Below are 23643 nucleotides of genomic sequence, written 5' to 3' on the forward strand. Positions count from 1 at the left end.
CTCCTCTCCCCTCCCCTCCCCTCCCCTCCCCTCCCCTCCCCTCCTTTCCTATCTGCTGTCCTAATGGGTGTGAGTGGGTATCTCATTGTGGTTTTAATTTGCATCAATTTTTTTTTAATGTATAGCTTTACAATTTATTCCTTGCCTTCAAGAAGCATTCATTTTGTTACGCACATCTTTGGAATACATTGCCTGAGTGTTTAAACAATCACACAATCCTAGATTAAGGCAGTTTATTGAATCACACACACACAGATTATATAATAAGCTTAATGGCTGATTTGCTCATTTGGGGAGGTCAGTAATATTAACAGCACAAAAATAACCAATCCATTTCTGCTTTTTCTTTATTCTCTGTGCCCAATTAATTGTGGTTAGCAGTGTTGTTTTCATTCATGCTTTTTCTTGGTCATAGAATAGAAAAAACAGTTTTAAGAATATGAACTTTTGATAGTGGTTCATATTTTCCACATGCATTTGTGAAAGATGAAATGAGAAAGGAATTGCAGAGTTGGCAGGAGTTGGGGATTGTGGGAGGATACAGAAGGTATCAAGAATAAAGTAGAATAAGATGAGAGAAAATGAAATCCAGAGTGATATTGAAAGGATAGATTCAGTAATCACAGATTAGGCAGAAAAACAAGAATAAAGTAAGTGCTCCTTTGAAGGATTTGGAACCTTGCCATCCCACTCCACTCCCCAACTCTGCTGAATGACCACATGTTGGATAGTGCCTGTGAATGTCTGTCCTGTGTCTGATATCCCAAAGTGTGCCTCTCCCAGTGTTTTGCCTTTCCCCTCCTGGCCAGAGTAATTTTTGAATGGAATCAGTTTCAATGGCCTGCCTCAGTTTTATCATCTAAATTGTTATTCTTACTATGACTCAGCAAATCTATTTACATCAGGATCAATAAGAAACTCTTTGGACCTTCTAGTAAAGCAAACTTCCAGCCTTTCAAAATTCCCATCATCCAATTTGGAATTCATTCAGAAAATCATTTCTGAACAACTTCAGGTAAAACACTACTTCAGAGGTGTCATCAAATACTAGATATCCAGCTAGAAAATAGGTTATATAAGAAGTTGATCTTGGCTAAATAAGATACCAACAATGGTATTAAAAATGAAGCCAGGGTTATGCTTGTAATCCCTCCCTCCTCGGTTTGCATCAGCTGCCCCCCATGCCCACCATTGTAGCTTTAACAGGACTGGATGACACATGTGATTCTGCTTGTGTCATGGTTACACCACTTGACTCTTCCTGAAACAGTGGTCATTCACCAGGAACTTATGTTTCCGAACCTATGAGAGAGTCATAATGTCAAATGAAGTTGGACAAATAAATGTTCTTGTTCTCTGTATTTAATTTTGGTAACAAGAGGCATAGGTTCGGTTCTTTAAAAAATGAAATGTTACACATTTCTTCCCCAGATTGTAAAACACCATGCTTTCATTCCCTTTTCAATCTCCAGTCCAGTTATGTGACTTATAATGAATTCAACAAATTCTTCTACATTTGTGATCAGACAGGATTATTTCATAGACAAACTCTATCTTGTGGGAAAGATACTACAAGATCCAGGACTGAAATATATGATTTTGTAGGGGGAAACTACCTGAAAAATCCTTACCTTCTTATCAAAATGTAAGGGTTAGTGATATATGAAGAATACCCACCTTAATGCACTGACATATGATCATCTCCCACATATGCCTCTGTCTGAGATATAAAACACTGGAATCATTCACTTAAGAGCATTTAATGAGCTTGTTAAAGGCACTATGACTCAGCTCTGATTATTTTATAGTGAAAACACAACAGATTTTACCCTCCCAGAGCTACCATACTAGTAGAGTGACAAACATTAAGCAAATGAGTACATAAATGAACACATAATTATATTGGTGATAAGTGTTATGAAGAATAACACAGGGTTCTAGGGGGATAAGATAATGTAGATGAGTGGAGGTCTGAGGATATAAAATTTAAGCCAAATTTTAAGAGTCACCAAGTAATAGAGGTAAACAGATTGAGAATATCCTGGAAGAGAGACAAGCATGTGAAAAGGCCCAGGAATGGGAAGGAGTTTGGTGCACTTGAGGAACTGGAGGAAGGCCATTGTGGTTGGAGTAGGATGGAGAAGGGGTGCCAAGGAGGGTCAGAGATGGGCAGAGTACAAATTTGGCAAAGACTTGAAGGTCATGTCCAGTATCACTGGACAGCTATTTAAAGGGCTTCCTATAGTCATGGGACAAAATATGAAGCACATTTAAAGCTGCTTTCTGGATAACTGATGGCAGAGGAGCAGGAGAGGAAGTAGGGCCAATTAAGAGGCTATTGCAGTAGTGCAGGTGACAGACAGTGACTGCTAGTGGCACCATTTGTTCTTCCAGAGCCCAGTTTTGGACTCTACTATCTGCTTAGACTCATAGTCAAGGCTGTAATCCTCATGAAATTTTATAAATGTTTCATTCAATATAGAACTACTCTCAACGATTTCTGATATAAATCATAAATATATAGACCAGGAACAAAATGACAGTTCATTCTGCTGGATAACACAGAATGAATCAACATCTCTACAAATAACAATAGCAGCAACAAAAGTATTTATCTTTTTTGATATGTGAAGTCTCATCTTTTCATGATTCCAGGATTATCTTATTTTTCCCTGTGACCCCTAATGTTCTAGAGATTCATAAAAGGCAATTAATGCTAAAAATATATAATTAATATGCCTCATATAATAACAGAACTCTAACTTTAATTTATTCACAGAAGTTTGAATTAGTTAATGAACACTTTATTCATGAGGCTGATTCAATTTGACTTTGTATGGAATTTTATATAGCATGCTAAGTTTTTTTAATGTTTATTTTTGAGAAACAAAGAAAGTATGAGTGGGGGAGGGACAGAGAGAGAGGGAGACACAGAATCTGAAGCAGGCTCCAGGCTCCGAGCTGTCAGTACAGAGCCCGATGTGGGGCTCAAACTCAGGAGCACTGAGATCATGACCTGAAGTCAGATGCTTAACCAACTGAGCCACCCAGACGCCCCAAATTTTCAATCTGTAACTACTGCTTAATTTTGCACTCCATTAAACAATAATGTCAGTATAGAAATATGTTAAAATTAGAAAATTCAATAGTTTATCTTCAAGGCAACATGTTCTATTAGAACTCCATCTTTACCTTCCCATTTATCATACATACAACAGAAATGATAAAAATGGTTTCATTTGCACAAGGATGTTTTTAAATAATGGGAACAATGAATGTTAGAAAATGAGAAAGAGTGCTGTCAGAGATGCTTAATTCAAAATAAAACTCTACCCCTTAAACTTCTTTAACAGCTAGAATGGTTCATTGAAAATTACTAGAATGCTAGGCCCTAAGTGTTTTTAATAGTCTTCTTTAAATAAAAACACCTTAAGAAATAAAACCTATTGCCATATATAAATTTTAATGTTTTTTTTCCTTTTTAAGTGTGTGTAAAGTCCAGACTTAGAGTAGATGAATAGCATGGTTTTCTGACTTGTTAATTCATTTAATCATTACTTCAGTACTCCTTAATTGAATAAATATTTGGGGTTAGAAAAAAGATCAGTAAGTTATGAATCCTAGTGATTTAAGATATGACAATTCTCTTGGAATATATACTATACTTACGGAGCTTCTCCTGGAATATACAGTATATTTAAGGAGCTACTATAAGCAGCAATATCATTGATGTCAGTAAGCTTTTTAATCGATATTTGGTAACATTTCACAAACCACACTTGTTTGTAATGCAGATTTTCTAGGTACCTGTGGTCAAAAAAAATAAATATGGTTATATATCATATTTACCTACTCATATTCATTCAAAGGAAGAAATCCTACAAAACTGTTATTATAGGTATGATAATGGTTTGTTGGAAGTATCATCTGTCTATTATTTAATTAATTTGTATTATAATTTATGTGATTGCATTATTATTGTAATTCTAACTGGGGAAAAAAACTAGGTGAGCTATTAAATGAAATCACATGTACATGTAACCATGGTTTTCAGAACAAGCCCATATGAAGCTTTAAATAATTTTAGATGCACATTTTATTTGTAAAAACAATAGGACTGAAAATAGTGACTCTAGCATTAAAGGACTTATAAATATTCAGAATGCAATGGAGAGGAGTCAAAGTTGCATAAGCTTTCAGACATGTTAAAAGTCTTTAGTATTATATCTTTTCCTTTAGGAAAGGAAAATCCAAAAGAAAATAGTAACTAGTGATCTCTGGAACATGTTATCATTTGGTGAAAATAATAAATGGTGATCTCTGGAACATGTTATCATTTGGTGTTATTTCAGAACTTATTAAAGCAAGTGAAAATCAGAAAGAAAAAAGAGCTATCTGAAGAACAAATTTATTTCTCCTTCCATAATGTACACACCAAGATTTATAACTTTACCCAGTGCTTTTTCAAATCACTCATGCCTTCTAAACTTCTGGAAAGATTGACAGTGTAATTATTGGAATGGCTACATTGTGTGGTGATTGAGAGCAGGAACTATGGAATGGATGGCCCGCCTGTGCCACTTATATCTGTATAATCTTAGGCAAGTTACTTCTCTGTACCTTCATTTTCTCATCAGTAAACTGAGCTAGTGGTAAAACCCATCGCAGACAATAATTACAAGGATTTATGAGTTAATATGCTTAGTACACTGTGTAGCACATGGTAACCAAATGTTATCTATTACAAGGTTAAACTCCAAAGTTGAAATTTAAAATCAAGCCATATCCTAATAGATTAGGAAATGGCTGATACATGAGAAAATGGTTCACGTCACTAATAATCAAGAAATATTAACGTGAGGTAACTTTTTCTAACTTTTTTTTTTTAATTGGGAAAAAACTGTCGGTACCTTCATGATGTTTGTGTAGGGGTGGGTAACAACCACTTTGGAAGGCAGTTGGCCTGGACTCATACACACATATGCATATGTCTATTTATTAAATAAAGACTTCTTACACAGAATGGTGCCCATGACCTTAAGTGAAATGAAAAAACAGAAGTAGCCTAATAATTTACCTATATTGCATGATTCTACTTTTGTGAGGAAAAAAAAAATGTTTTCTTTGTGTTTGCAAGGGGACAAGTATATTTAAAGATACACAGAAAATTGAAAGGATATACATAAAGTTAAAATTAGTTTTTTTCCAGAGGGTGGAATTGGGGTTGAGGGACAAGGGGGTACTTGGTACACTTCCATATTTTTAAAATTTGCTAAAAAAAAAATCACATTAAAAACATATATTTGAGGGGGGAGCCAGAAAATCACTGGTTAGGGAATTCTAGCCCCAGAACAACAGTCTTTTGGACCTGGAGAAGAAATGGATCCGAAAGATAGTTACATTTACGTATATACAGAGCATTGGTTTGAATGTACTTTGTAGAGTAACTAAATCCAGTTGCTGAGTTATGGGAAACTCTTCACTTAAAGATGGCTGACAGATATGACTTCTTAGTTGGCAAGAGATCAAGTTGCCAAAATCCCTAAGTCTGTGTTGACTGGCAAATACATGGAGCATAAAGGAAATTGGGGTGCTTTACAAAGAAAATCTAGCACTCAGCCCAAAAGCAATATGTATTTTAGAAGGCCACCTCTAGCCCATAAGGTCATGTGTACCGAAGTCTAAAAAGCAAGCCCGTTCAGAGAGATGCAGACTACAAATGCATACTCTATAGCCTTGAGTAGTAAGTGTCTTCTCTTATTGTTCAGAAAATATTTTTAAACTGTTCACCACACTTCATCAGACCTTAGTTAATATTGGGAGAATTAAAATGAGGAGTTTCATAGAGATTATTTGTGGAGAGATATCTCTGAATATGGTTTTGGTATACAGAAAATTGTGTCCTCAGGATCTAGTGATACAAAGATATGTAGAAAAGATGGAAATGTTTAGATTAGTATAGATTGTTATGAAATCTGTAATGTAGTGTCTTAAAATCCTTTGTTTTGATAATTTTCAAAACAATCTGAAAAAAATTCTATATGAACATGGTGCAAGTCTATTGATGCTTATTATTATTTTTAATGACAATATCTTGATTATCTTTACAGAGTTACTGGAGGTGAACTGTTTGAAGACATAGTGGCGAGAGAATATTACAGTGAAGCTGATGCCAGGTAAGTGACTTGCCCTGAGCAAGATACAAGACTCAACATTCAAATGACACTTGCTCAATATATCTCTTTATAAATATATCATAACCCTTAGTATTTATGAGACTCTCATAAAACCATCTTGGACTTCTTCTCATAAACGAGTCCCTCTTAATTGCTATTTGTCTCTCTTAATGTTTCCAAAATAATTGGTTTGGGGAAAAAAATTAGAATCTGGTCTAAATTTTGTTATTATCTAGCATCTACAGTTAGTCTTTTAAAAATGAATAATAAAATATACACTGTATTGGGAATGATTTCTGCTAAAGAGATGTACTCTTTTAGCAAAGTTAAGAGATAAAAGATTAAGATCTTCTAGTCTCTAGATCCTGAGCTGCCCATGATGGTAGTCCCTAGTGTCACATGGCTATTTTAATTTCAATCCGTCAAAATTAAAGTTAAATAAAAAATTTAGTTTCTCAGTTGTACTAGCTACATTTTGAATGCTTAATAGCCTTAAGTGCTAGTGACTACCAGTTGAAGATAGCAGATATAGAACATTTCCATCATCATAGACCATTCCACTGAACAGCCCATGTCTAATCAGAGAGCATAAAAAGAAATAGAGTACAAAAGCCCAAGTGGTCTCCTTAAAGCATTTATTAGCTGTTTAACTCTTTGGAAATTCCAGGATAGCTTTTGGAACTCTCATATGAAAAATATTTATTCAGGTATTTCAGAGGGTTCAATATTTCCCAATCTTGTTAATTGTCATCATCTTTAACAGTGGCTATACTGTACATTTTCTCTCATTTGAAACTTCCTAGGCTGCACAAAGGCAACCTTTTTGAAGTAACATTAATTTACTTGCCTAGGTACTACTTAGACTGTATCATGTTAGTTTTCCTTGATGTTTCTTTACACATATTCAGTAGTTGGCACTTATTTTGAAAACTCTAGCCTTGAGCAATTGACTCTATATTAGCCATGTAAATGAGATATTCTGAAAATTCAGTTACTTATTGTCTGCCCCCATTCTCTAATGCTGTCAGAGCTTCCTAACGCTTACTAATCCCACAGTAGCCTGCCCTCAGCAGATCGTCAGCTGATAGCCGATTCCCTCCCCATCCCTTCAAAGCAGCACATGCATACACATGCTCACTTGCAAATCTCTAATTAATCTTCTTGGTTTAATGCCAGTTTATGACATTCTGTGAACCTTATCTGTACATGACTACATGCTAATTTTTTAATGGAATTTTTACTGCCAAAGTCAAATAGAAACTTCCATGTCCCTTATACTATGATGAGTGAATCACCACTTGCTCAGTTTATCCCATTTCTTACATTCGGCCCCTGAAAAGAGGCTTCAGAGCAGCCTCGCAATTAGCTATTTGCCCACTTGCCCAAAGAGAGTAGTAATTTTAACTAAGGTAGTAAACAAGTTAGGGAATTACATTTATTTTGCTATTTAAAGTTATGTAAAACAGGTTATTATGTTTGAAAGATATTGGTTGAAATTAAAATAGAAACTGTTTTTACTATTGAAGAACCCTACAGATAACAGGGTAGACCCTATAAGTTGGATCATTTTATATGCATGTTTCTATTAAGTTTTGGATTTTACTATAAGTTAATTTTTAGGATAGGTCCTACAACAAAATCAAGGAGAAGGAACAAATCTTCCCATGTACAAACATAAAGAAAAAGTCTTTCCTTACTAGTCCTCAAGAACTTAAGAATTGAATCCATTCTCACTAGCAAAAAATGATGTAATTCATTTAATTTGAATTATTGTTTACTTCTTTATTTTGCATTATTCATTAAACCTGATGACTTACACCTGTGGTTGAAGAGAAAGTGAAATATTTCTAAAAAGTAATACAAAGTGAAGGGAAAAATTCATAGGATTTAAAAAATAATTACCAACACACACTCAAATAACCTATATAGTCAAAAAGTAAACGATGTTTAGCCCCTTTTTAGCCCCTTTAATGGTACTCTTTATAGAGTTAGCATTGGAAAATCATAACCACAGTCATGTTTTTTTTACATTCACATTGTAAGAAATCAGATGGTGATTACTTTTTATAATTCAAGGATTTACTTTGGAGTAATATTATTTTGTACATTAAGTGGTTGAAATGTCCTTATTAAAATGTTTGTTAGTGAATATACCTCTATACATAACCTGTATTTGAATTGCACAGTAAATTTGCACAAAATACATCAGTGTGATCTCTATTATTTTATGTCAGATGACAGTTCATGGGACCTTACAGGTGCCAATCAATGATTTATCCCCTTTAATTTAATTAGCAATCTGTTTGACATCAACGAGCCTTTAATAAGAATAGTATCAATTGTACTTTTTGACATTGTATAAGCAAAAGTTTTCCTTCACTGAGGTGTATGGAAATGTATCTAACAATTACTAGTGTTCCAGGGTATTAAAAAGTTTTTGTTTTTTTTTTTTTTCGTAAGTTCCTAGCCCTTCTCCGGAGTATGCCTCTCCTGAAGAGGGATTTATTTTATGTCGTGGGTTTACTGGAAATTTTCCCTCTGTTATTGAGACTTGCATTGGTTTTCCTCTTAACCTATTCTACAAGAAGCACCAATTCTAAGTCAAAATGATAAATGTGTCCCTCCATTTTTTTAACCCTCGTTTCACCTGCCACTTCATCTGTGTTTACCCTCTTGTTTCAACACCTATGTTTAATTGTGACCTCAGATTTTAAACAGTTTAGATGTGTATGAGAAATACTCATAAATTTTATATTGCTAAAGGAATTTCCCAGAGCATTATGGGAATATTTATGAATTTTTCTCCTTGAATATGGAAATTTTGACTTCTGTATACAAGTGATTTAATATGTACACTTGCAATGAAAAAAACACACAGCTCAAATTGTTTTGTCTGAACATGTCACAAACTCTATGTTGGATGTCATTTTTGTTAGAACCAGAATTAGCTTTATTCAGCGTTATTAAATTCCAATGTAAAGCTAAAAATATGTTGTGAAAATATAATTTTTGTTTGTTTGTTTGTTTCGTTTTAACTTTCATTTTATTTTGTATTCAATGTGATTATGTACCTTTAAAATGTTCTCCCTTCCATTCTGCCCTTGTATCTTTACAGTCATTGTATACAGCAGATTCTAGAAAGTGTAAATCATTGTCACCTAAATGGCATAGTTCACAGGGACCTGAAGGTCAGTATATGGAGTCCATAAATCTGAATCAAAGGAGGTTTTTTTTTGTTTGTTTGTTTTATTTCTGGGGAAAGGGCAGAGGGTGGGTATTTAAAATGGTTCCCTTGCCTTTCCCAATTTTTCCCTAAAATGACTACATGATGAAATGATAATGCATGATGCCTCTTTCAGTTTGCTCATCTACAGGCTAAATATACATCATAGCAGAAAGGAAAGGACAATATTAAAAACACAACCTGTTAAGTTTCCAAGCAGTAAACTACCAGAGGCGGTTTGGGGGCAGGCTTTCCTGAAATGTCCAGCATTCACCTGGAGATAAACTTGGCCTGTGATGTATGTCCGCCTGTAGATTTAAACACCACTTCTGTTCTGAGACCATGGGTTGCTGTAGCAAAACAACTGGCTACACATTGCTCCATTTGAGTCTGATGAACCCTCAGGCAAGAGGTAATAATTGCCAGCTAAATTAAAGCACAAGAAGTTAATGATTTATCAAAAATTCATTACGTATCCTAATTTCACCTTAATGGTGCCTTGACTGCTAATGTGACAGCCTTTGGAATGATACTGAAAAATGGGAGAGAATAGGGAAGCAGTTTTTTTATATGGGGTGGAGGTGGACCACGACAGCTATAAAATTTCTACTTGCATTCCAGTTCTTTTCCTATAAGAATTTAGAACTAGGAAATGAGCTCCTGAATTAAAATATTTTTAAGAAGGTTTTTGTCCTCAAACACGTGGATCCACATTTTCTCTCACATCTGGCAAGATCCTGATTGCGCTGAGGTAGTAGTCACTCTACTTGAGCAATATGTTTACATTACTGAAGGTGGTAAAATACAACCCAGTTGTCTGCTGGTTTTGCACTGTAACCCAGTCTCTCTGAGGGTATACAGACAGTGAGTGTAAGCTTGGAACTAACACACGCCCCCTGGTGTTTGCATGCAGTCATTGCATTCAGCAGATCCTGGAGGCTGTGCTACACTGCCATCAGATGGGCGTAGTCCATCGGGACCTGAAGGTGAGTAATGCTGTTGGAGAAGATAAACCACCACACAATTCCTAATGACTGTTCAGCTGCAATTATGCCTGTAAAGGCAAAAATATGAGCAAGAAAGTTGTGTGGACTCATTCCAACACATTACGAAAACACATTCCCTTACCACAGTCTCGCTTATTTCATCTCTTCTCTGATACACACTTGAGACTTAAATAAATCCCATTTCATCCCGAGAAATAATGTCCTACCATTAACAATAAATAGGTTGCTATATTTCTTTCCTCCTAAGAATATAGCACTTAATGTGACTTTGAGTATGATTGATGGTCTCTTCTTCAGTCTGAACTCATTCTGTGGACATTGATCAAACATACTATTTTAGAGTCATACTGTGTATACCTAGTATAATGTAAATAGTTATGAAAATTATAAAGAGAGTAGAGATAAAGTCATTGAATAGGTTTTTGGCCCAAGTGATTGGTGCTAAAGGACCTCCGTTTTGGGCTCTGAAGTCCAAAACGTTCCAGGAATTCTGAGGACATTGAGGCTTCCTGGCTCCTTGTTTATTTACATTCCTAAGTACTAAGATACTAGTGCCTTTTAAAACAGATAGGAAAAAGGTCAAACAGATTTAATGTCAAATAATATTTATGTAACCTGTATATGGACTCATACTTTTAAGACTTCACTCAGTTTCTGATACCATTGAGGATGAGAAATGTTCAGATCACTTAGAAATTAAACAGTTCAGGGGGAGGCTTCTCTTTCATCCACTCTCTGTCCCCTTCTGTCAGCACTCTAGTTTCACTTATGGAATTTCAGGGATCTAGTGAAGGCCTAGAAATGTAAGTGAAAGCACTGGGTGGGCAAAATAGCAAATTGTGAGCACTATGCGGTTGTCATTCTTTGTTTCAAGCCTCAGCCACTTCCAGGCATTAGTACAAATGTGGCCAAGTAATGTAGAATGTCAACTGTGTGTTGACATTTAGTATGCTCTGGAAGAATATATCTCTAAGGATCCACAACGAGTTACTTGAAGATGTGATGTGTAAGCAAAGTATCACCTTAGTCTCTCAGATCTTCCTTCGATTTCAATTTGAGTCTGAGAGCTTTAAATGTCAAAAGCAAAGGTATGGTTAAGGGCATTTTCTTTTGGAGAGCCAAGATGGGACTGTGTGCATCTGCTAACACTTTACCAAATGTACCCATCAGGATTAAGGAAAAACAATATGTTCCTTTGAAAATTCATATCTTTGGCAATCACCTCAAGAATTCCCTATCAGACATGTAGAGAAAGTCCCCGTTCTGTTACTCCTCCGAGCTCTCACTGTACTACTGTCCTAAGTGAATATACATGAGCATACACATTTATTTGTACAATTTTATCAGATACTCAATTTAATACATTATCATTTGAAATATTTTACTCCATGTTATGTAATTATAAGTATACTCTAAAAGCCAAGGTTGAAAAAATGTTAATTCTCTTACATGACCTTAAAATCTATCTTGTGGGGTCATGATATTGGGCTTCTGTAAGTGTTCCAACTCAGCTGAGCTCTTCAAAGACTGGAGCTTTAATCAGAGATGGCAGTGGGTCTAGGTTGTGGGCTGTGCAAAAATATATTTTCTGACCTAGGAGTTAAATTCACTAGTTAAAAACTCAGGCAGGGGGCACCTGGGTGGCTCAGTCGGCTGAGCGTCCGACTTCACCTGAGGTCATGATCTCGTGGTTCATGGGTTCGAGCCCCGAGTCGGGCTCTGTGCTAACAGCTCAGAGCCTGGAGCCTGCTTCGGATTCTGTGTCTCCCTCTCTCTCTGTTCCTCCCCTGCTCGTGCTCTCTCTCAGAAATAAAGACGAAAAAAAATGAAAAACTCAGGCAGGTGATTTTTAGGGAGGCCTGATACCAAAGGAAATAACCTGCACATCACTCAACAAAATGTTTTTGTTCTCCATCCTTATTTTGATTTTGGGAGAGGATAGGAGTATGCTTTGTGTAGAGCTTGTTATAATTTTGGGGATTATCTTGGTTTCTGTCAAATTCCTGACTTGAATAGATTTCAGTTGAGTCTAGTTTTCAGGGCATGTTTCAGTAGGCCATTTCATAACATGATAAGAGAGTTCACAACATATTAAAAAAATATATTAGAGGAAGTTTATACACACACCCTGAGTGTGCTAAATCTCTGATTTTGTTTTATGTCTTTTATATCTACGTGTATACTTTATCTGCTAAGTATACTGCTTGTAATAGTATATTTGCCAATACATAAAATTGAAAGAGATAGGTAAATTTTTTTATTATCAGGCTTTAAACAAAAAATTTGCCCTCCTATTCTTAGGTCATATATTTTTGTTTCCATATCTTGATTCATTTGTTAATTCGTATATAATACAGATGTTTGATGCACAGTTTAATGTGTCCATATCAGTGAGAGAAAAACACAGAAAGTGTTCTGTTTTCCATCATTATTAAAGGCACCTACAAGCATATGAGTACTGTACAATTTGTTTGTAAGCCCATCCTAGAACAATAGCTATATTACTGTAATACCTACAATATCTACTTATAATACTACCTATAATACTTCACAGTACCTAATATAGGACTTCATACCTAGTAAATACTTGTGGCATATGCTTTCAATTTAGGAATGAATGAAACTCAATGAAAAGCACATTTACAATATAAAAAGCATCATTGAATAACATAGCTTTTGTGGATGTTAATTAATATTGAATAAAGAGGATAAGTATATCCTCTTTGATACAGTCATAACATAAAGATCATTATCTGAATAACTGCCACTCTTGGGAGCTTCTTAGACAGTGGAATCCACCAGATGGAAAATTATAAGGATCTAGAGACAAGGCTGAGGCATAGTAGACAATTAGAGGATGTCCTCAAACAAGCAGTAGAATAAGGTTCCATGTGGTGGGATATTAGCATAAAGGAAGCACATCAGTCAGAGCCAGACAGTATCCAGTGGATACACAAGCCTTTTGTCTAATGTGCAGCCAGTGTCAAACCTAAGCAATATTAAGGAGTATCTACCAGTAGTGACATAATTATAGTACTATAGTTGAATATGACTCCCATCTTTGGGAGAATTTGGATCAAGGTGAGATGTTAGTAATAAAAATGATAATAGCTGCCATTTATCAGGCATTTACCATGTACCCTAAACTGTGATATCATATGAATCTTAACAGCTTTATGAAGAAGGCGCTTTGATATTCCCCATGTTGCGTAAAGAGAGCTTTAGCAACCACTAGTGAAAGAACTTACTCATGGTCGCTCAGCTAGTGACATATAATTTGTGCCCAAGCATTTTGTTTCCAGTGTCTGCAGACTTAATTGCTACCATTTCTCAATTCGTTAGTTGGATAAATCAAAAACTTTACAGAGGCCGAAAAATAGGTCAAACGATGATGGGAAAGTAATTTCACCGGCAACAGTAAGAATTGGAGAAATGATTTTAAGATTTGTGAATCAAATGATTAAAATGATTCTGCCTGTGGATGTTCCAGAACCACACAAAATCTGTATCATTAGGAATAAGAGAATAAGTTACTTTTTAAGATATAATATGGAGTGGAAGGGGACAATATAATTTGCCAATAGATTGGTGTCCAAAGTATAAATTTCTTATTCAGGAAATCAGTAAAGTGGCATTGGTCCCAGCCTTGGGAAAATGAGGCATAGAGAAGAACGATATGCATTTACCACATGTAATTTAGGCCACATCAGACAATCAGTTTGAAGTACCTAAAAATAGACTGTTTACAAAGAATGGATTTCTATAACTCAGTGTTGAGTGTTTGTGAACTGAGGATTGAAAAGTCAGGTATAAAGAGAGAGGAACAAACATTCATCAAACATGTCTTAAGTACCTGTTGAGGCACTGTCATAACTCTGGGCATAAATTACAGAGCAAACTAAGAACAAACCTTATGTGGATAGAACCTATAGGCCACTGAATAAAGATCATTTTAAAATATGTATCAGGGCTGTTCCTCCCAGAAAGAAGGATATACATCACATGAATACTGCACCCTGAAAAGCATTAGGTTAAAAAGGTCGCAGTAACAAATCACAGCTCTTGAGGTCACAAGAAGTAGAGGGATATCAAACCAGATGTGTTCTCTCATTTAAGAGCCTGAAGAGTACAGTTTCTGTGAATCAGTTAACAGAAGTCAAAGGAGGCAGCTCTATAGCTGCGTTTTATCATATAACTGTATTTCACACAAAGGGGTAAGATTTCTTCAGTTCAAAGTACAGCAGAAATGGTTACCAAACTACTTCATGAACACCAATCTGGTTAGAAGACTTCATATACACACAATAATCTCTTAGCAGCACATTGACACCTGTAAACTGGCTTAGCAGAGAATGAGCTACCTCCTGAAAAACAATGTATTTAATGGAAAAGTCATTAGGTCAATAGATGGAGAAAGAGAGGGAAGAAGAGAGAGAGGAATAGAATAGGTTTTTAAATGAAGGTAATAATTCTGGAGATTTGGGGGCACTTGAAAACTTTTATAGGAATAAAATTAAATTTAAAACCAGAAAAGAAAGAAATTAATTTTCTGGAGGACTATGACATGCAATAAATCCTCTTTAGCAATAGATATATCAAATTGTGAATGTCTGTTTTGAATAATTATAAAATCACAATTATTCCACTTTTCTCAGAAGCATACTTAAATACAAGTTTAACAAACCTATCATTTGTGTATAATGTATGTCGAGGTGCTTTAGAAACTATGTAAGTGATAAATTCCATAATTCATTAGTCATTCTGGTGTCTCTTTATTGAACCTGACAACTGTGTGTCAAGCCATAGAGAAACAGTAGGTGATTGACACAGTCCCACTGTGGTCACCCTCACTTCTTTCAGTCTACCTGAGAATATGTGCTAATGATGTAGAAGTAAATAAAAAAAAAAAAAAAAAACAGGAATGGAAAACAGACAATTCTAAGGAACTTGCTCCATATATGCATGGATATACAAATAATACTTCCTAATCACAGACTTACAGCACATGTGTCAGCTGAAAACTCCCTGTGCTAACTACATAAATTCAGGCATCCATTCCATATAAAAATTAAAACAAAAGTCACTTGTACCATGTGCACAAAAGAACTTCTACCATGTTCATGAGTGAGATTGGTATTCAAGCTTTGCAATTCATGCAAACTTTCACTTAGTTTATTTCTAGGAGCTTTGTTCACACCTTCTTTGGCAAAGGAAAAGTGACTGAAAACACACCAAAGCACAGAATGCTTATCTTCATGTTGAAATAATTGATACACTTCAATAGAGGAAAGAAATCTAAAAAGACAATTTCAGTTCCTGAAAACTAATATGCAAATAAATGTAAGAATTAAATAATAATGGAATAATGAAACTAATAACTAGCTGTTTTTGTAATATTCATAAAGGAAAGAGCTATAAAAAAAAGTAAAGCACACATGATGTTGCTGCACATATATAGTCCTAGTATTTGAGTTTTATTGGCTAGGTTTATTGGCTGTGATATGACTGATGCTGAAGATGGTCACCACTTTTGCCAAATCAGTTCCTTCATAAAGATCACATTAATTTTGAAATTCTCATATATTTGTGAGATTTTTGAGAAGCAAGATTGAAAATATGTCTCATAAGTTCTCCCCCTTGTCTTATTTGGATATGGGTAGTAAATATTTTTGAGTATTTCAGATTCTTTTGCAACTAGCTACTTAGTGGACTGTCTATACCAATGGTATAAAACTTTCCCATTTTTAATCCATTGGAGGAATTCCCTCAGTCTCACATCTTTAAAAGAAGCAATCAGAAAGCTGGCTTCAAGTCCTCCATCTTTTTTGATGTCTGTACCTCATTTAGACACTGAGGAGTTTGAGTCATTTTATCTCCTATGCCAGTCTCTGTCCTAAAAGTGATTCCAGCAACTTGCCTAGGTACTTTGAGATATTTGAACAGATTCAAGAAAATCTCAAATCACAACTAACAAAGTTGCCTCTGCATCCATATGGAAGTAGAAAACAAAACTTGCCAACAGTTGCTGCTCATTACAGCTGATATGCTATAAATGGTTGTTGACACTAAGACCAGATGTCATGGAAAATCCTGCATCATTAGGAAGCAATTGGGTGGGGAAGGAACCTGTGTGTGAGAACATCAGTAGAATCTATTTAAAAACCGACCTAAAAAGTGATCGCATTATAGGAATTTAGAGATAATCTCAATATATAAAGATTAGCATAATAGATTGCATTAAATTTAGGAATATAGACATCCTCCAAGTTATAAACATTCATTGCAAATGTGATGTGCATTTGAAAGTTGAAGGGACTCATTAGCTCTAAGACTGTGAGTTACCCATGTCCACACAGGACATAAACCTAGATCTTCATCTTTTTTCTAGGTCATCATGTTGCCCATTTCTCTCATGTTCATCTGTGCATTGGAAAACCTATGTTTCTGATTTCACCTTTCTCCTTTGCTTTAGAAAATCAAAATAGTCGAATAGTAGCAGATAAGAGTGTAGTGGTGATCCTTTTTAAGGAAGCAGCCACTAATTCGCTGTAAGATTCTACCATTTCAGCTTTTATGAAATATAATCACAAATTATCTTCCTTTCTGTCGGTGTTCAGAATTTGAACTAACCTACTTGCCAACAAACTTTTGTAGTACAACATATTTTTTAAGTTGGAAGCTATATAAATAGTAGAACATGATAACAGGATTATTCAAATTTTGGATATATTCCAGAGAGTTGTATATAGTTCAAATCTGTGTGCTATTTCTAATGTTTCATTGAAGCTGGTCATTAGAAGAAATCTTGTGATGAAACATTTTATGAAAGCAAAGAATCCTTTAATAAAATCAATAAGCATCCTGATTTTACAGTTTGTATTCCGTAATTCAATATTTTAGGTTTGCCTAAAAGATATGTACAAACATGAGGCCATTTTAGTGCTATTAATTTTTAAATCTACACAGTAACCTTGAAAGAGCCCTGCCTTTTCCTGTACATAACTGCAGCTGAACAGTCTTCATGGGTAGAAGGTGAAACACTGATCCAGATGGATTATTTCCCTGGATGACTCATGAGGCCCTATAGAGAGGTCTTCTAGGTCATCTCTAGGTATGAATATTTGCCCCAGTCATTCAGAGGCCATGCATGATAAAATCCTAAGGTGCTCCATTTCTTCTGAATTGGCAGATACTTGGTGTTTAAGGGCATAATGCACACAGCACTGCCAAGAAACGTTTTTGATCTAGTGATAAGAATAAAAGCACAGTAAATATTTTAAAAGTTTACTTACTGATGGCGCTGGCATTTTCTCAACAACTTCAGTATTGTTTGATCTAAAGACCCCAAATGACTGAGATTTCTAAAGTGGTTGGAACTCTCCTTGAATGAGTGTGGTTGACAAATTAGGACAGATGTGTATTAGCAGAGATCTCTGACATCTCAATGCTTTTGAACGTGAAGGTTACAAAGAACTAAACTATTGCTTAGAGTTTGATGTGGTTTTTCCAAGTCATTTATTCCATAAATTGATAGCTGGAAATCACATTGTGATTAAATTAGAAAATGCGTGAATGTAGCGGGCCATAAATTTTATTAATGAAAACAAAATGTCAAATATTAATAATATAACATTGTTAGGTACTGTACTACATTAATAGACAACAGAGTTCCAACTAATTTTGAGTGTTAGGTTTTTACTAAAAGTTATTTCAGCCTGGAGATCTTTCATATCCTTGAGACATCTTTATCCCAGTGTCCACATTAAATTACCATGTGTTTAGTGTTGAGGTGATTAAAAAAACAAACCCAAAAAACCCCTATCAGCCCTAAGAAATTACAAAGTTTTCCTTACAGTTACCTATTGTCATAATAGTGATGAATCTGATGGCAGTGAACAGCAATAGCCCGAAGAAGCTGGTACTTGAGTAAAACTTACTTGCCTACACTCTTATTTCTTGTAGACTTAACCTAATTTTTTCCAAGTTCTGGTTATGAGTCTTTGCTAATTTGCATGGCTGGCTTAATAAATATTGGTTTAGGCTGTGTTTATACAAGGTCAAAACAACCAACAGAATTGCTTAATTCAGTAAGAAAAAAGTAGCCATTTCATGAAAAAAAAATTATATTAGTTTGCTAACACATAAACAGAACCAATTTGAATGACCTGAATATGTAGATTTCCAGACAATTGTTTTGGCACTTGTAGACTCCATTGTTTCCCAACTTTTTTCAGTCCGAGGCACACATCTAAATTTACTGGGTTTTAGCCCAAGGTAAGAACATGTTGAACTACACTCCCAAATGTGTACTTGGGGATGGTGGACTTCACTGTATGTCTTAATTAGCCTCCTTTTCCTGACCGTCTTCTGCCTTTAGTTCCTAAAATCCCCAAAGGCGGTCTGGGGAAATTCAGGATTTTGCCCTGATGCCTGTTTTCAAAGTTCCAGTGTGTCTCGATGCCCTGGTTGGGAAACAGGGATAAATAGACACAGCCTTATTCCAAGACTGAGTTATCAGTCCTTGAACAACGATAAATACCCAAGAAAATGAAAATGTGTATTTCTTATAGTATTCCAACATGTGAGAACACATATATAAAGAATGATTTGAATCACACTTTGTAGACATATAAATTATGTTTTAAAAAACTGGCTTATGAAGAAAAAAAAGCTAACTATAACATTTGGCAAATAGTAGTACACTCTTCCTGCCTTTAAGAATAAACAGATTCTTAAAGACAGCAATTTAATACGTAATTCAGAATAAGACTCCAAAATTTGTTCAGAAATTGTTTGGAAACATTGAGGAATCAAAATCACTACATTTGGGTCCAAACTCTTGAAGTCAACTAGGATTTAATTTGCACAGTTTCATTTGCCAAATGTCTGTAGATTGGTCCAACTCTTGTTATCATTTTGCCAAGTTTCCTTCTGCTGAAAATGTCTGTGCTCTATTAGGCTTCTAAGTCAATGTCCATGGCCAAGTCTGGACCTCAGCAGCCCTTGGAAGCATGTGAGCAGGTCAAGACAGGTGCTTCCATTCATTTGATCTCTCCCCAAGTGTATTCTCTCTTCTGCCCAGTATCTCTCTAGTACATTTTTGCATCTGTCTGAAGCCTGCACACATGATAATTTTTAATCATTTTTCTAACCATATTTTCCCTGAGATTTAGGAATGACAGTCTCCTGGAGAGAGGACAGTGCATGACTTTTTTTTTTTTTTTCCTATTCTTACAAAATATGTTGTTAGTTTTGAATAGTCACTTAAAATAGGTTCTCACTTCAGTCTCTTTTTTTTTTTCTTTCTAAATAAAGCCTGAGAATTTGCTTTTAGCTAGCAAATCCAAGGGAGCAGCTGTGAAACTGGCAGACTTTGGCTTAGCCATAGAAGTTCAAGGAGACCAGCAGGCGTGGTTTGGTGAGTAGGGCCTCTCTCTACTTCATGCTGCTTGTTCTCTTCTGGCTCATTGTAGCCCACTTCCCAGCCAAAATAAGACAGAAATGTTGCCTCTAACAACAACCTGACTAAATTTGAAGACATTAGATCTTCATAAGCACTTAATTTTACTGACATTAAAGGGTATATGATCTAGAAGTAATTTAAGGGAAAATATTAATATGAGAACAGTAACACATTGACTTTTTCTTAAGGGATGAGTGAGAAAATGAATCCTGTACCAAGAATTAATGGGGAGGGTTGCAGTGTTCAAAAAGGACTTATTTTTCATTTCAGAAGAAATTTAGTGTTCACACAGAACCTTACTTGATGCCAAAAACTGCTGTATAAATAGGTACTCAGGAAATATGGACTATTTCACATATTTTTTTTGATTAAGAAATTAAGGTTCTAAAAATATTATGTGTGTATGTGTGTGTTTACCTTAATTATCTTCTGTTCTTTAAACTTCCAGTTTCCTCTCTAAAATTTTGATAATTTTGAAATTTCTATATGATGAAATTTTGTTTACAGTTTGTTTACAGTTAAGAAAGAAATTAACTGTGAGTTTAAATTAGAGCATTTCTAACCAGGCTTGTGGATTGTTTTAATATTTATCCTATCAGGTTATTTTATTCACTTTTTTTTATGCCTCCGTTTTTGCCGCTTCTCAGTACTGACCCAGTTTTTCATGTAATGTCCCAAAATATAACCTCTCCCCAAGCCTCAGTCTTACTTTTCTGACTTTCAATGTATTGAGGTTAGGTTATTTTTTAAATGATTTTTTTCACTTCTCATTGCTTTTTCGCTGAACAACAACAGAGCACTCAAAAAAATGCTTATTCCTTTTGTTTTACATGCAGACCCTCTCTGTGTTTTCCTAAAGATAAGGTGTGCACAGAGCTTCCAGGATTCACTCTGTCTCTAATCTGTCCCAGCTAGTAAGTGGGAATGGATGACATGGCAGCCTTCTCCCATCTCCTCTGCCAGCAGCTTAATTTAGGACCTCATTTTCTGCTTCCTGTCCTGTTTCAGTAGTACCTGACTGTTACCCTTGTCCGTGAGTCCTCCTAAGCTTAATACCATCATTTGCATAAAGTCTCTCCTCACCCACCAGATAAATTTAGTATCTCCAAATTTGGCATTTGGTTTGTCATATTTTGACATATGAATAAGTTTGTTCCTGTTAATTGCAAACTCAGAGAAAGTAAGACCTAGAATAAGTACTGTAAATTGGAGATACAGTCACATCTTTGTATCCTGGGTAAGAACATGGTTGACACAGATAAAGAATATATAGTAATTTGGAGTTGGGGTCCAACAGGAAGTAGCAGGGCAATCGCAGAGATGGACTGAGTAATTAATGGGGATGCTTGAATTAAGCATGAGGCCCTGCCCCCTCAAGATGCTGACACTTCCATATCAATAACTATTTACCATGCAGTGTGGGAGCATCTTAAAAGAAGCATGCATGAAGTGCTGTGGAGCACAAGAGAGGAAGTCTGAAATTCTGCCTGTGGGGAAAGTTTCAGTGATTGGTGTGCTTTTCTGCCTCCCTAATGGGTGAATGAGAATTTGTTCACTAACATAAAGGCCATACAGAGGGATCAGCACATACAAAATCTCAGAGGCATGAAACTATTGTTTCTATTTAAGGAATAACAAGAAATTTGGTATAGTAAAGTATAAAGTATACTGGGATGAGTGGTAGTTAATGAGGTGGGAAAGGATTTTATGTGCTTTTGAAGGATTTGGCTTTTATCCTAGAAGTTTCAAGGATCTGGTGAAAAATTTTAAGAAGGGAAGGACATAATTGGGTTTATGTTACGTAATGATGTTGTGGGTAACAATGTGGAGGGTGGCTTAAGGATACTTAGCCTCAAGGCAAGGGACCAGTTAGGCTAATGCAGGAGGTCAAACTATGCCTGGTGACAGCTTGAACTAATGAGTACGCAGAAACAAGTTCCAGATACCATGCAAAACAGACAGGGTCTCTGAACTCTAAGGAAATCTGTTTAGAGGAAATCAAAACCCTAGAGGTTGGACTTTAGCCCCATCTAGAGAAAACTGGGAACCTGTTTCACAAGACTCCAGGTATGAAGCAGGATACCAAAATAGGGACTTAGATTTAGGCTAAGGGATGTAATTGTCAGAACTGGGTACAAGGTGATGATTAGATATCAGGAACAAGACAAGCCCTATTATCAGAGCTGAGGCTGCAAATTAACATCAGTAATTTGGCTTGGTGCTTGCAAGAATGATATTATTGAGCTCCTTAAATCTCCCCTGTTTTTGAGCTCTATGTTTTATCTCTTGTGCTCTGAGCTGAGGACAGAATTGAGTGTAGTGCAAAAAACTCCGCTTTTTGAACTAGAATACCCAAGCTTATATCCTGTGGTTCTTAATAGCTGTATGATATTGGGCAAGTCACTTTAACTCTGTGAGGTCCATTGTCCTCTTTGTAAGCAGTTATAATAAACACTTCCTTTCAAGGAACATACCTGTGCTACAAAAGATGTTGAATAAGTTTTCAAAACCATCTTGGCAGGGAACACAATGTCACAGTTCTTTGCCTACTTAGTGACAGTTGTTGAGCAAATCCATGAGTGGAAAAACCAAATACCAAGTTAGTGAAAGCAATAGCATCCAAATAAAAGTACACAAATTTCAAATTGTGATCTGGTTTATTTCTAAAAGTGATCTGGTTCCAGAGAAAGAATGACAGATTGGGAATAAAATCCCCATTTCTTCTTCTGTATGATTCTACGACAGTTAAGTTCTTGCTAGGGTATCTATTAGAGTAATGACTTTTAAGAGGTGCATTTTAAGTCCTAAGAAAATTCAGCATTTCAACAAGTGTAGGAAAAAAACATAGTTTATAAGCTTAAGCGAAAACACAAGTTTTTTTTTCTTTTTTTTTTCTTTAGCATATTTTCTGCTTATTCTACTCAAGTTCAAGTGAATCCTCATTGTAACCTACCTGAGAAGGAGGCATGTGGTGTATATAATATATCTTGTGGGTGTTCTACTAGATATATCATAAATTTTAAAGTAAAAGCATGTTTTAGTATGAACGACTTGTTTCGATATTTATTCAGTATTACCTACCAGCATAGTCTCGTGTATTTGATTAATTTTATCTTTTAAAATGTATTATCAGTGTTAGGCAGGGAGTCTTTTTGTTTTAATAAAATAAATTATTTTAATTTTAAGAAAAGAGCAGAACTCTTTATTTTGTGCAATGCAAGGAGTTCAGGCTTTTGCACAATTTTATTTTAAGAGTTCTTCTATAAATAAAAACGAGACAAGGCTTATAGAAGCTGTTTATTGCGTTTTTTCAATGCTCATTTTCAAGCCTAAATGTTTTTCTCATGATAATTTCTTCTGTCTTCTTAGCCCCGATTTATTTGAGCACTAGCCAAAATGCTAGAAGTAACACCTTGTGTCACTACATTTGTTAAGATGGCTAGAAAATTTACCAAAGCAAAATATCCAAATACAGTCCATTTTCTCCTGTGGGATTGGAAGTGCTATTTACAATATATCTCTAGTTCTTTGTTGCTGTTAGGGCAAAAAAGTATAACTACCACCATCTTGCTTCATGTAAGAATTGTTTTACTTGGTTGCTGTTATGTCTCTTTTTCTAAATATTAAGGTGTTTTTTTTTAATGCAATGGATACATTTCCAACAGTAAGTAATTCTGTATTTGTTTTGGTATATTCTGATACTCCTATTGGTTTTTCAGAGTGAGAAAAACATACTATCTCTAAAGAAGGCAAGCTCTCATTAATTTCCTTGCT

At 35.4% G+C, this 23643-nt stretch overlaps 1 protein-coding gene and 1 long non-coding RNA gene across 21 annotated transcripts in view; one reads left to right on the forward strand and one right to left on the reverse strand.

Annotated features, from left to right (window-relative positions):
- CAMK2D (calcium/calmodulin dependent protein kinase II delta) overlaps window positions 1-23643 on the forward strand; it is a 315318-nt gene that overhangs the window by 216989 nt on the left and 74686 nt on the right. For 12 of the 19 annotated variants that reach the window (XM_040475237.1, XM_040475297.1, XM_040475342.1 and 9 more), the window contains exons 5-7: window positions 6111-6176; window positions 9292-9364; window positions 19722-19824. In XM_040475237.1, the coding sequence (XP_040331171.1) occupies window positions 6111-6176; window positions 9292-9364; window positions 19722-19824 (242 nt within the window). Of the gene's footprint in view, window positions 1-6110; window positions 6177-9291; window positions 9365-10312; window positions 10386-19721; window positions 19825-23643 lie in introns of all 19 variants that reach the window. The other 7 variants (XM_040475245.1, XM_040475392.1, XM_040475282.1 and 4 more) reach the window with 1 other exon arrangement.
- The window catches only part of LOC121030708 (uncharacterized), a 28583-nt gene continuing 8663 nt past the window's right edge, over window positions 3724-23643 (reverse strand). Inside the window, exon 4 of one of the 2 annotated variants that reach the window (XR_005790372.1) lies at window positions 3724-3807. This is a non-coding gene — a long non-coding RNA (uncharacterized LOC121030708). Of the gene's footprint in view, window positions 3808-9712; window positions 9826-23643 lie in introns of those variants that run through there. The other variant, XR_005790366.1, reaches the window with a different exon arrangement.

Source organism: Herpailurus yagouaroundi, unplaced genomic scaffold, assembly GCF_014898765.1.
Source record: "Herpailurus yagouaroundi ecotype Mexico unplaced genomic scaffold, PumYag 28, whole genome shotgun sequence".
Classification (NCBI taxonomy): domain Eukaryota; kingdom Metazoa; phylum Chordata; class Mammalia; order Carnivora; family Felidae; genus Herpailurus; species Herpailurus yagouaroundi.